This window comes from Triturus cristatus, chromosome 10 (assembly GCF_964204655.1).
Source record: "Triturus cristatus chromosome 10, aTriCri1.1, whole genome shotgun sequence".
Classification (NCBI taxonomy): Eukaryota; Metazoa; Chordata; class Amphibia; order Caudata; family Salamandridae; genus Triturus; species Triturus cristatus.
In genome coordinates, this window is record NC_140593.1 from 336,344,248 (window position 1) to 336,358,763 (window position 14,516).

The following is a 14,516-nucleotide window of genomic DNA, read 5'->3' on the forward strand; positions in this document are numbered from 1 at the left end:
GTGAATCCATGGACTAGCCTCCTCCCTCCTGCCATGCATGGTCTGATGTGCTGCCACTGCCCTCAATTTAGTATGATGTACCAGTCCACTCCTCCTGCCCTCCATTGCCCAATTCTATGTCCCATCATTGACATCCTGCTTAAACTCTGTGCTTAGCTTGCTGCCCCTATTCTCCTTCCCCCTGCCCTCCGATGTCTTTGTGCATGCCCCTGCTCCATCCTTTTTGCCCACCATGTTCCATGGACCTGCCACTCCTATCTACTCTGAGTGATCTGTTGAGCTGCCACTCCCCTCCCACCTGCCTAGCATTGTCAGATGACTGTAACCTGTCCCTGCCACCTCCACCCTGCCTGTCCACATTCCATGCCCCAATCCTCTTCCTCCTGTCCACATGGTCCATTGTACTGCCACACCCTTCTGCCCTCCCTGGTCTGTTGTGCTGCAACTGCTCCTCCTGCCTGCCCCGTGCGGTCTGTTGTGAGGCTCCTTCCCCTGAACTTTCTTGTCTGTGCACTGGTCCTGCCCCTCCCTTCTATCCTCCATCGTCCTTTGTGCATGCCCCTGCACCCTCTTTCTTGCCCATCATAGCCATTGTGCTGCCACTAACCCTCCCACTTGCCATGCATGGTCTTCCGTGCTGCCATGGCCCCTCCCACCTTACCTGTGTGGTCAGTTAGCTGCCCCTGACCCCTCCCACCTTCCCTCCATGGTCTGTGTGTATGCCATCACAGTCTCACTGTTGCTCTTCATGGTGTGTCTTGCTTCTAGTGCCCATCCTGCCTGACCTCCATGGCTATCTTGCTGCTCCTGCCCTGCCCCCTTGCCCCCAGCCCTCTGTTTACATGTGCAGACACCTACTCCCTCCCTCCTGGCTTGTCTGTTCCATTGTAATGCCCCTGATCCGTCCCTCCTGCCCTTTAGGGTCTGTTATGCTGCAGCTTTCTCTCCTGTCTGTCCATTATGGTCAGCTAGCTACCATTGCCTCTTGCCCCTCTGTTCTCTGTTGTCCATGTGCATGGTCCTGCCCCCTCTCTCTTGCTTTCTATGGATTGTTGTGCTGCACTCCCGTCCCGCATGCCCTGTGTGGTGTACTGTGCTGCTGCAAACCCTGATGCCTGCCCTGCAGGGTCAGTTTGGTGCACCTCTCCATGTCCCTCCTGTCCTCTGTTATCCGAGTCCATTTCCTTCCATGATCCAATGTACCATACTTGCGAACATTTTGAACTTGGTAAGAGGGAGATTTTGAAAAAATACTGGGGTATTAATTTTCCCCTTTGAGTTACATTGAAAAAGAGGAGATTGTAGACAGGAGACAGATCAAATAAAGCCCATTTGAGCTTAAAAACGTTGGACGTTTCCTGGCTGAATCGGGTCTGTTGGCATATATGGTTGTACTACCATTGCCTCTTCCTTCTGCCCACAATGGTCTATTACATTGCCACAGCCTCTCTTGCAAGTCCTGTATTGTTGGTTTGTTGCCCCTGCCCCCCTTTCCACTGCTCTCCATAGTCTGTTGTGCTGCCACGGCCCTTCCTGCCTGCTCAGTGTGGTTAAATTGTTGCCTTTGCACCCTCCTACCTGCCTTCAATTTTCAGAGTCCGTGCCCCTGGCCTCTGCCTGTCAACAGTATCCTAATGAACAACTAGATTGCTAACATTCTATATTTATTACAAAAGTGTGGAACGCCTGACGTCATCTTGATGTAATCAAAACTGTAATACCTAGAGCATTTCCTTTAGAAATTACATATATGAGAGGGTCTTATTGGCATCAAAATTATAGTTAGTGCTCTAAAAGACTAAAATAAGGACATATTTTCTTAGTTTTCAAATAGCGACAAAGCACTTTTAAATTATTTGTTATCTTTATGTTTTTTTATCCAGTTGACCACTTGATTAAATGTTGCACTTAGGGGAGAGGATGTGGTGTTACTTCCAGAACTGCAGACTTTGCAACTGGGGACCAGGTTGGACTTTCTGCTTCAGCTCGACATTCTGTGATTCTGGTCAAATCACTTTGTCTACAACCAAAATGAATTTGTTCTTGTGTGATGTAACCAATGCTCATGTAAAGCACTCCAATACCTGACAAGTCTGCACTATATAACACTGCAAAAACACAAAATAATAAGTGTTTTGCACACTTCTGTCATTGGGCTATATTTGGGCTACATCTGGGTGATTTTGGGCTACATTTGGGCTCTTTTGTCTCCGGTGGCCATTTTGGGAGATTTATTTGTTATGAAGTTTCCTAATTTCCTCATGTACTGCAATCTCCTCAGTAGGAAATGCTTTCAGTTTTTTACTTTGATTCCATCATGAAGGTATTCAGATATGTCACACATTTGCCATAAATTCTGAATGTTAGCACTCTAGTTGCTCATTAGATCACTGTAGTAAAACTACTGTTCACCATGGAAGTCTGTTCCTGGTATTAAAAGTGCATGTTTCAGTCTGCATGTCAGAATCTTTTAATGAAATAGAAGAGGATTTGAGAAGTCACTCAAAATGTGCCCTCATTTTCTTTCATCAGCATTAATCATAATTTCTATGGCAAAATGAACCCCCTCATTGTGTTCCTTTTTAAATTAAATGTTTTACGTGTTACCAGTTTATTCCAATCAAGATGGCTTCAGGTGTGCCATACTTTTGTCATAATGCAGACAGTAAGCGCTCTAGTTGTTTTTAAGAACACTCTGGGACATTCTGTCATTGGGCTGTACTTGGGCTACATGTGGGTGATATTTGGGCTACATTTGGGCTCTTTTGTCTCTGGTGGCCATCTTGGGAGACTTATTTGTTATGAAGTTTCCTAATTTCCTCATTTACTGCAGTCTCCTCAGTAGGACATACTTTCAGTTTTTTACTTTGATTCCATCAAGAAGGCATTCAGATGTGTCACACATTTGCCATAAATTCAGAATGTTAGCACTCTTTTTGCTCATTAGATCACTGTAGTAAAGCTACTGCTCACCAGGGAAAACTGCTGCTGGTATTGAAAGTGCATGTTTCAGTCTGCATGTCAGAATCTTTTAATGAAATAGAAGAGGATTTGAGAAGTCACTCAAAATGTGCCCTAATTTATCTTTCTGCAGCACTAATCATACTTTTTATGGAAAAACAAACCCCCTCATTTTGTTCCTTTTTAAATTAAATGTTTTAAGAGTTACCACTTTAATCCATGCAAGATGGCTTCAGGTGTGCCATACGTTTATCATAAGTAGGACTGTTAGCGCTCTAGCTGTTCTTTGGAACACTCTGGGAAGCTGCTGTAGAACACAAAGGAATCAACTGACAGTCTCTGCCCTTGTTGGATGTACATGTTTTACTGAGAATGTCAGACTTCATTCTCACATGACTGAGAAAGATAATGTGAATTTACAGAAAATATGCGCTCAGTTTAGCTTATAGATCACCTTCCAAACCTCTGTGGGAAAAGCATGAGAAAATATTTTTCTCTCAATCATGATATCCCAGCAAAAGGCTTTTTCACATGGTGAAATCACCTTAGAACATACCACAATTCCTAAAATGAGTATGGTACCATCAACAAATGATTTATAATGTAACTAAAGTCTTAAAACCATCTATTAACTGCAATGCTTTTTAATGAGGTGCTATCATGTATATTGGTCCCAAGATGGCTGCCAACACTTCTTGGATGAAGTGCTGACAGCCAATCAGATCTCAGGATGAGATGTGTGGTTAGGCTCCGCCCACATATATATATGATTTTACTTTTGATTTTCTCAGGAACTACTGAACAGATTGACACCAGACCTGCAAAAGGCACTTCCCTGACCTGAGGACTACCTCTCTGCCAAATTTCAAATAATTCTGTTCAGCCATTCGGGCTGTACCTTGGACTAAAGGTCCCTATGGAAAAATGCATGGGGAAAACGTGTTTTGGGACCCCCCTTTTTTCTCGGCCCCCGCTTGACGAATCACCCCGAGACTTTCAGGGTAGGAGTGGAGCGGAGCGCCTCACCTATTTTGAAAATTTTGTGAGGATTCGTCAACCGGCGCTAAAGTTATTCCAAATAGAATGTTGCGGATTTCCTATGGAAACACGGTCCTAACTATAACTATCTACTGGCGACCGCCAGTAGATAATATGGTAAATAGCACTTTTGGAATCCCCCTTTTGATTGGCCGCCGCTTGACAGATTAGAGCTGAACTTTCCATGTCAGAGCCAAACTGGAGGAATGGGTTTTTGGAAAGTTTTGAGCAGATATGTCAAAGGGCAACAAAGTTATTAAAGAAAGAAAAGAGGACTTTCCCGTGGAAGATGAGACAAAACTGTAACGACACAGTGGCACAAGGTATGCAGATGTGGATAGCCATACTCACAATATTTTAGTCTATGACGTTTTGATCACAGTATTTTTGTACATCGAGATTTATACTGTTGATTTTCCAGCAGAATCCAACTGCATGCTCACATTATTGCCATAGACAGATAGTTTGGAATAATGAGTTTCAAAAGCTTGCTTTTGGCCTGGGTATAATGTTGAATACCCAAAATGCATTTTTCTATTGGATCCACAACTAAACTCTAACCAAAAATGTAAATAGGTTTATATGTTTATTAGCTGCTTGCACCATGAGTGCCCAGAACTGGGAGAGTGAGGAAGCCCCATGACTGGATGAATGGAACTGTCATTTGTAATTCAATAGGAGTTTTAAAAAACACATTTCATCTGCTTCAGCTGGCAGAATAAGTTACAGTTGCTTTGAAGCCATTTGTATTTAGACTTTCAATTACATTTAAATGTATTTATTGATTTGACCGCAGTAGACTCGAAAAACTATAAAAGCAGTTTATTCGGAATTTAAAATAGACATTAACACACCAATAAAATCCAAGTTGATCCGATAAAAGCAAAAAAAAAGTTGTCTAATGATTTTCACGACATTTAATTTGTAAGTGCTTTTCTTGTGTGTCGAAGCTGCCCGGATGTGAGGCCGCTGCTGCTGCACAAAATGGCCCTTCGCTTGCTAGTTTTTCGAAAAAGCACATTGCATAATGCAGCACGAACACTCTAATATTATAAATGGGGCAGGGTTTGGCTCGATGAGCAAACATGCACCATTGCAAACTTTCGAAAATGAGCCGCTCAGGGTCATAAGGCAGGTCTCTGCAGCCCCTCTCGTGCAGGGGTGCCCCAACTCTTCACGAGGCCCCCAGTCTTTCAGGGGACTTCCATTCATCCCAAGACCAATGAATATCTGTGAGATATGGGAGACGCAGGGGCCTCTCATCACAACTCGCGTGGGGGGGGGGGGGCATCATTTTGCATTACACCCCTTAAGCTGCTGTCATCATGACTCCAGTGTATTTTTATTTCTGCCAAACTCACAAAATAAAAATATTTTTATATACGAGTTCACCCTTAGGTTTGTCATTACTTCTGATGGGTTCGAGATGCTTTCGTGATAAGTGAAGTAGCAAAATACGAGTGAAATACCCACGCACATTCTGTGCGCCGCAATTACTCTGCAAAGAATACACGTCATAAAGACTGACTGTCCATCCCACTGCCCCCTGCCATTTCAAAATGGAGAGACGGACTTGATCTTGGTTGTGTGTTAGAACAGTCAAACCAGTGGAGAGGGGTAAACGGCAGTGTTACAGAGGGCAGGCAAAACAAACTTAGATACACTAGTTACACAACCATAATGAGGCAGGATAATGTCTTTACTAGTGAATGATATGGTAAACCAATCATTGGCAATGCTGAATGTATGCGCATGCGCTACAGCAATGACTTCTTTATTTTGTAACACCACACTAAATGGCCAGTATAATTGAATTCTATCAATTTTTTAAAATAAAAAAGATTATACAAAAAAAATAGACAGATTGTCTATAGTAGAGAACGTTTGAACTGCTCCAACCCTTCTGAAATTCAGAGATGATCTGAAGACCAACCACTTTAGAGAAAACTGCATCTCCACCTGTTTGGGCTCATCACCATGAAATGTTTCGCTTCATCATAAACAATCTTGAATTTTGTCTTAGAGCTCAACCACTTGTTGAGAGCTCTTTCGCTCTCTAGCTATGGTTGCGCTCTACAAATACTAATTTATTACACATGCATTCATCAATAAATAAAAATAGAAATAAAATCCTTACCCCATTAAATGTGTCTAACTTCCTTCTTCTTGCAAGATCGGTGATGTTAACACCATTGTAGTTTATACTCTCCATGCATCCTTTGAAGTTCTTTCTGATGTGTGAACCCGGCTTTCCGGAAAATGGCAGACCTCCAAATGTAAGCTTAAAGAACAAACGAGAAGAGCAGGAAAGTAAAACATGTTTTCTTCATAGACCTACTCATATTCTTTCTATGTTTTTTTATTGTATACACATAGAGAGATTGCAAAAAATTGGGTTAGTGATTGATGGGGGTGTGGGCCCTGGTCAACAGCAATCACAATTCTTGTCAAGGTAAGGCACAAGCAAACCCCAAATAAACCTGTTCTCAACCCCCTGGTAGATTGGCACAGAGAAGCCAGGCTTAACGCAGAGGCACTGTGTAAAGTATTTATGCAACACTTCAAACAGAAAAATAGTGAAAACACCACTAGGAGGAATACATAAAGCCCAACTGTCACCCACATCCAGTAATGTGATGCATAGACAAGTTGCAGATACCAAATGGCTAAGGCAAGGAAATACCAACCTTCCAAAAGTGGCATTTTCAGAATTGCAATTTAAAATCTGACTTCCCCATCAGTTAGGATTTTAAATTGTGATTCTAGAGACACCAAACATGAACTGGTGATCTTTTCCCATTAGAATGTAGAATGTAGTAAGACAATTCCAATGTTATCCTATTGGAGGGAGAGGTCTTCCAGGTGGCAAAAATGAATTTAAGAGTTTTTCACTACCAGGACATGTAAATCTTAAACCTACATGTCCTACTTTTCAAATACATTGCACCCTGCCCCCTGGGCTGTCCAGGGAATTCCCTAGTAGTGACTTACATGTATTAAAAAGGAACGTTTAGGCTTGGCAAAAGTTTACTTTCCCAGGTTATAATGATGGTTAAAACTGCACACACATGCTCTGCAATGGCAGGTCTGAGACATGCTTAGAGTGCTGCCTAAGTGGGTGGCACAACCAGTGCTGCAGGTCCACTAGTAGCATTTAATGTACAGGCCCTGGGCATATATAGTGCTACTTTACTTGAGACTTATAAGTAAAGCAAATATACCAATTAGGTATCAACCACTGTTACCATGTTTTAGGGAAAGAGCACAAGCACTTTAGTAGTGGTTAGCAGTAGTAAAGTGTGCAGAGTCCTAAGGCCAGCAAAAACGAAGTATGCAAAAACAGGAGGTCTGAAGTCAAAATGTTATGGGGAGACCACATCAAGGATGCCAGTTCTAACAGGGATGATACTGAAAAGGTAACTGTGTAACACAGGCCAATGCTGTATTTAGGGTGTCATTGGTAACATCATTTTAGACTAATAGCCTTTGGGCAGGGTATTTCTTAAATATCAGCAGAATGTTGACATTTCTGGGTTTCTGGACCATAAATTGCATGTCACTTATTCTACATTGTCATTTCTGGTGAAGACAATCTCTTGTGTACAATACATAGAGAGTGAGCTGTGGGTCGGCCAGCTTCACCCTTTGGCTTATTTAGGTCAGCACCCCTTCAGTCACTGGCGCCATCCAGTGTCTTTCAGGTCTTCCATCAGTTCAGATGAGTCTCCCTGTCTCAACAGCCTGTCATTGGTTCTTTGGTGTAGCCTTCCTCCTAGGGAGTCATTTCATTACAATGGATGATGTGCATTGTTTTTGCATATTGCAAAGTTTACTTGTTGAATAAAAATCCCATACTGGAAATAATTATTTCCATTAAAAGTAACAAATATAATAACCAAATACCTATTGAGGTAATTTAGCATGGAAGTGCTCAATAGTGGTCAAGTATTTTTTTTATATATATTTATCGGCTCAGAATTTCTTTTTTTAAACAAAACACTTGGTGAATATATTGTATTATTGACATATATTTTTTCAATCAAACCGTGCATTATTTGCACAAACTTAAAAGGAGCAGCATTCACTTCCTTAGGGCAAAGAGCATGACATTTCCCAGCCTTCTTCGTATATAGATTGTAAACTTTATTTCGGCCAAAAGGCCATAAAAGTACAGGATAAAAATATGTATTCATTAATAAAAAAGCAGTTAAAATCGCCTAGCAGTACAAATTCCAATAAACACAGGCTACATTTTTAAACGTGCATTAAAAGGAGCATCTAGTAACGGGAAAGTAAGTCCATGATGGTATAATTCTATATGGCAGTAAAATGCTTAACTACTTAGAATCGATGCGCAACAAGATCAACAATAATCTTAAGGCAGGACAGCTGGTATAAGAGATCATGTTAATCAATGCAAATGCATTCTGCAAATCTAGGTATAATTACTCTTTAGGATTTCTGTCATCATAGCAGTTAAAATGGTTTAGAACAATATAAAAACTATGTACAATTTCTAGCATATCAGTCAGCTTCCTTAAGGTGGAAGGTGGGTAATTGGAGTAGGCCCAAATATATTACCTTCTACACCTTACAATTTACTTTCTGCATTATTATTATCACTGCTTTCAAGTTAAAATCCATAAGATTTGCAAAGATTGAAATAATGTGCCATGCATGTATGGCTAAAACAGTGCGATAAATTCTCGCACACACATTAAAAAGTTCAAAATAGGCAACTCTATCCCAGTCTCATTGTATATAGAAATTTGTATATTAAATTCTTCCAATTTAAGTTCCAAGCGGGCTTCTCATGAGTCTTCCTTGGAGTAGCGTTACACCATCATCCCTGTGAGTATATGTGTCATAATATGAGTCTGGCTACTTGTATAATACCCGCTTTCGGACTTGGATCATGATTTGGTGCTTTATACACTGATTCTTAATTATCCATACTGCATGCAAGTATTTCGCAAGGCTGATAACAATCGGTTCCTGTGTATCTGTTTTTAGTATACTTAGTGCAGTGCTCAATGTCCTTATACCTAGTAATCTACAGAGGAGAATAATCAATTTCCTCCTCGAGACTTGATAAGCCACACGTAAAAATAATATGTGGCTTAATGATTCTGGAGCAGTGACGCAGACAGGGCAGCGGGTGTTAAAGATCTTAGAGTCTGCCCATCTTGCTGTAAGTTCTTGCGTTGGCTGCATACCATATCTGAACTTGCACTGCAACTGTCTAGGCAAAAAAAAAAATGTAAATCCAGTATTTGTAAAGCACACAGCTACCAGTAGGCCTCCCGGCGCTGAGGGCCGTCCGGAAGATTATGCGAGCTATTGCCCAGAGTCACATGGTGCTGGGCTGACCTGCCACCAGGCTGGGGAGTGAACCGAGAACCCCAGCTTCCGGCGTCAGTCACCCTGGCTGCTGCGCCACACCTCTTCTCCTAGGTAGCGAGCCCTGGATGACATCAAGGGAAGGTTCATATAGAGGGACAATCTTATGATCAAGAAATTGATCTGTTAAGCTCCCTAGTTTGCTATTCTGTATTATTTCTCCCCAGAGATATTCTCTGCACCGTTCCTTTATTACATGTCTTGGTGTCAGATGGGAGCCTTCTGGAGAGACCCAGAGATTCTCGAGCGTCGCAGAGCGAAGCATCTTCTTTGCATATGGCAGCCAGGGAATCTTAAGATGGCCGTCTGCTTTTAGATTCGCTCTGAGTGGGTCTCTATAGAGCTGCAGCTCTGGTGCTGACCATAATCTAAGCCAGAACAAAAGTGCGCACACCTGGATAGTGAATGAGATTGGGAATAGGCCCAAGTCTTGCAAAACTGGGAGAGTTGGGTAGATATATGGAAGTTGTGTCAGGGATTTGAGGAATTTGTATTCCACTACTGTTAGCGCACTGGCCGGTTCGTGGCCCCAGAGCTATGTGCCATACAGGGCAACATTATTCGCTCTGGTCTTTTATACCTCAAGCGCAGGGGCTATGCCAATTGATTTAAAAAATGTTGCCATCTTTTGGGTGGCCCCTGACTCTTGTTGCAATTTCAATGAGTGTTTGCTTATTTCTGTCTTCCATCTAAGATTGTGCGACAGAGTCAACCCCAAATATGCAAAATCCGAAACCTGCTCTAAAAAAGTATTATTAAAAATTAGAGTTGGTTTAGTAGATTTGTAGGTATTAAAAGCCATGGCTTTAGTCTTACTTATGTTCACTTCTAGGCCATGGTTAGCACAAAAATGTAGAAATCGATTAAGGATTGCATGTAGACCTCTTGGGGTCTTTGAAATAAGAAGCGTGTTGTCTGCAAATAACAACACTGGATATTTTGTGAGGCCAATCTTGGGGGCATCATTTTAATATTTAATATATTGGTATTATCTCTGCACAATGCCAGGACTCTGGTATAGGGCCACCTGTTAAAATTCTCCTTGTTACAAGGTTTAGGTATGTAGCCCAAATCTCAGGTTCTGCAGCATAGAGATCAGAGGGGATACAATCCCGGCCTGGAACTTTGTTAGCTGTAATCGACTTCAGTGCCCGAGAGAGGCCTTATGGGATATCTCAAGGTAATCTACATGCCCAGCATGGTGTTGTGCTGACTCACACCGGTATTAGCAGCTTGGCCACTATCAATCTCCATAGAATATAAATAAGTAAAGTGGTTCGTCCACTTGCAGGGTTCACTATAAAATTCTACTGGGCTAACTGCAGAGTGGCTACCATGTGCCAATAAAGTCCAGAATGTATTTGAATCCCCATACTCTGCTGCCAGTGCTAGTTCTGCCCAAACCTTAGTCTCACAGGTATTTGGTGCCCTTTTAATTTCAGCCTTATAATTTTTCGAGCCTTTGTACCCTTATCTTGGTCTCCTGCTTTTATACATCCTAGAAGTAAGGTTTTTGCTTTCTTACAATCTGCATTATACCAATTGAGTTGTTTACTTGGGTTATTAGTTTGACTCCTAGTTTCTTTAGTGGTCAGATTCCTTATTAGTGCAAAAAGATCCTCATGAACTTTTATAGCTGGACTAGGTACTGCCTCTTCCACAAGGAGTCTGTTTATTATTTTCTCCATAGTAGTGCCCACATTCAAGTATATATTTTCTAATATTTCAGAGTGAGCCTGGAAATGCTTCCATTTCAGCACCTTTTTGTTGTAAGTCAGTAAGATGGATTCGCTTCTATGTGAGAATTAAATAGCACAGTAAGTTCCAGCATCAGGGAATTGTGGTAGTTTTCTGTTCTTCCCACAACTGCTATGTCGCCCATATTAGCCCAAAGAGGTAAGGAAACGAACATGTAGTTTATTCTGCTTGAGCTATTTCCACGTCTAAATGTCATTGCATCGTCTTGATCCGACGTCGCCCTCCTATTGCACACCCTTAACCCGCTTCTTAATGTGATGCTCAGTAGTTGTAAAGACAGGGTCGAGCTTTTTTTTAACTTGAGAAATACCCACTCTTGGAATATTCCATGAGGCATTGTTCTCCTCGGTTATGGAAGAGATACAGCTATCAAAAGACTCCATAGTGACAATAAGATAGCCTGCCACTATTATACAGGCTTCACAGGGCAAAGAGCTTATCTGATTTTCCAGGAGGGTTAGTATCAAATATTCCTTGCAGTTGCCCAGGGGTCCATTATAAACATTGTAAGGACAGATACAAAAATTATCTTTGCACAACTTCAGACCAAGTATTTCAAGGGTAGTTCCATCAAGTTTGGTAATTTAACAACCCAACGAGTTTTTTTAACTCAAATTAGTAAACCCCCAGCACAGCGGCTTTTGTCCTTGATAAGGGCAGGACATGAAAAGCTAGAGTAACCACATCTAAAACAAGGTACATGTGACCATATCTCTTGGAAAACACATATATCATGGGCATCTACATAAATCCCCCCATCAGGGTCCACAGGTGTCAGTTTTAAGCCAGCTCCATGAGAGGACTTTGCACATAAGAGAGTGTGCTATTGGTTGGCCAGCTTTACCCTTTGGCTTATTTAGGTCAGCAATCCTTCAGTCATTGGCGTCAGCCAGTATATTTCAGGTCTTCTATCAGTTCAGAAGAGTCTCTCTGTCTCAACAGCCTGTCATTGGTTCTTTGGTGTAGCCTTCCTCCTAGGGAGTGATTTCGTTACAATGCATGATGTGCATTGTTTGCACAATATTGCAGAGTTTCCTGGGTGAATGAAAAACCCATCCTGGAAATAATTATTTCCATTAAAAGTAACATATTTAATTACCAAATGCCTATTTAGGTAAATTAGCACGTAGGTGCTAAATAGTGGCCATCAAGTATTTATTTTTAAATATATTTATGTGCTCAGAATGTTTTTCTTTAAAGTAAACAATTGGTAAATATATTGTATTATTGACATATATTTTTTTCAAGCAAACCTTTCATTTTTTATTTTGCTGATGTTCATGAACTGCCTGCATTGTTTGCAAAAACTTAAAAGGCGCAGCATTCACTTCCTTAGGGCAAAGAGCTTGACATTTCCCAGCCTTCTTTGTATACATTCTGTAGCTGTTAGCATTTCACAACAAGACAAAGGCTTCAAAAGAGTGACAGATATACCACCTACGGAGGCAGGAGCAATGCTCTAAAGAGGAGGCAAACTTCTGTGGAGAAAGCTTCTTTAGTTGATACTTTAGGTATATTGTGAAAGGACTCAGTGTAAGGATTAAGTTGAATTTTGCTGCCCAATACATGTGTGAGAACTGCAGTGGGAGAAAGGTTTTATACAGAAAATAAACATGTGTTTGCATGCCCTTCGTTGTATGTTCTATTTAATGTATTTAGGTGTGGCTTTTGCTTGTTAGCAGTGCTAGACTTTCACAGGCACAGATCATGGGCTTAATAGTGCATTAGGCAAATCTGGAAATGATTTTTACATGCATTTGCTCAAATAAGTGTAAGAAACTATCGTATGCTGTGGCCTGTTCTTCACAATTCTACTACTACTACTACTGCTACTAATAATAATAAAAATTAAAAATAATATTTGTATAGTGCTAATTATAATATTTCTGCTGCCTTTAAGCACTGTAAATGTGGGACCTCATCCAATAAATACCGTGCTGCTTGTCCACCTCGGAGCACTAAACATACTGCAGTACGTGTGCTGGGAAAGAAATATACTCCTATTGTTTTTAAAGATTAAACATGCATCAGTCCAAGGGTGTTAAAGCCGATGTCTCATTTCATGGGCTGATATGAATAAGAAGAAAAAACTTTATCCGACTGAAATGGGATCACACTGCGGGACGTGCACTTCTTACCCTTCCATAAGATGAATCCTGAAGTTTCTGTAAATGCCATTCCCATTATTTGTTTTAAAAATAAATCACATGTATGACTTAATCTCCATGAAACCACTACTGTTTTCACAATAATAATAACTAAATAGGTCATATGTAAATTTATGCCGTAGTCGTAGAACGTTATGTATTTTGGGATGCAGCTAAAGTGACTGAATTTTATTTCGATTTTTGATTGGATATCATTTTGACTAATCCACATCAAACTTCCCAAACACGCCTGGACGCTTCTGTGTCTTTTTGCTCCATTTAGTGAAGATCAGTAAGGGTGGGCGTTTTACAGAGGTCTGAAGGGAGTTGCACATTCAACAGCACACACAGAGTTGAAGGAGATGAGTGAACCCAAAAATGGTTTAATAGAACTTCAAAACAATTTACACCAGGCACCTTAATCAATAGGCAGGTCCCAGACTCCACAACACAGAAAACTAAAGACATATGACAGGAGGGCAATTTCTGTTCAAACTATTTGGCAGAAGAATTTGCAACTATCCCTGTTGATTGAAGAAAACAATCTCTTGTTAGATTGTAAAATTAGTTTTTAATTTGTGTAGTACTGCGTCCTCTTCTATTACAATTTGGGAGCGTCTAAAAACAACTTCTGATGTAAATGGGGCATACATTGCATACTATTGGTCCTCTCAGCAGCTTTCAAAATCCAAACAAACCCACACACTGGCCAATGGGGCATCCACGTAGGTAGGGCATTGGACCTGATCGCACTCCTTCTCTAAAGGCAAGTTACTATACTCTCTCCCCGAAAACTGTTATCTCTACCCATGATTTTTCAACCAGGTCAATGATAGACCCACTTAGGCATAATGCTTGCCTGTGTCCTTTACCAAACATAATTGGCTCCTTCAGATTTATTTGCTACAACTATATTGATGTCACACATATCATTCTACGGTGATGAAAATCATCCGTCTGCAACAATTACATTTTCTATTTCAGATCTGAATGCATTTAGACCCACAGCCCCTAAATTGACATTAACGCCACATCCCCTATATTGACATCAACGCCACAGCCCCTAAATTGACATTAACATACAGGGTGACTTTACTAATATATAAAAATAGGTCTTTCTACATGGCACAAACATTTTATCTGAAATGTGTGTCACTACAGTGCTCTTAAACTGCAGTCAACCCAGATGACAATGATGCGCTCAAAAGCTAC

At 41.0% G+C, this 14,516-nt stretch overlaps 1 protein-coding gene across 1 annotated transcript in view; it reads right to left on the minus strand.

Annotated features, from left to right (window-relative positions):
- CNTNAP2 (contactin associated protein 2) overlaps positions 1 to 14,516 on the minus strand; it is a 2,761,105-nt gene that overhangs the window by 1,438,585 nt on the left and 1,308,004 nt on the right. Inside the window, exon 7 of the mRNA XM_085631546.1 lies at positions 6,137 to 6,280. Coding sequence (XP_085487672.1) covers positions 6,137 to 6,280 — 144 coding nt within the window. The remainder of the gene's footprint in view (positions 1 to 6,136; positions 6,281 to 14,516) is intronic.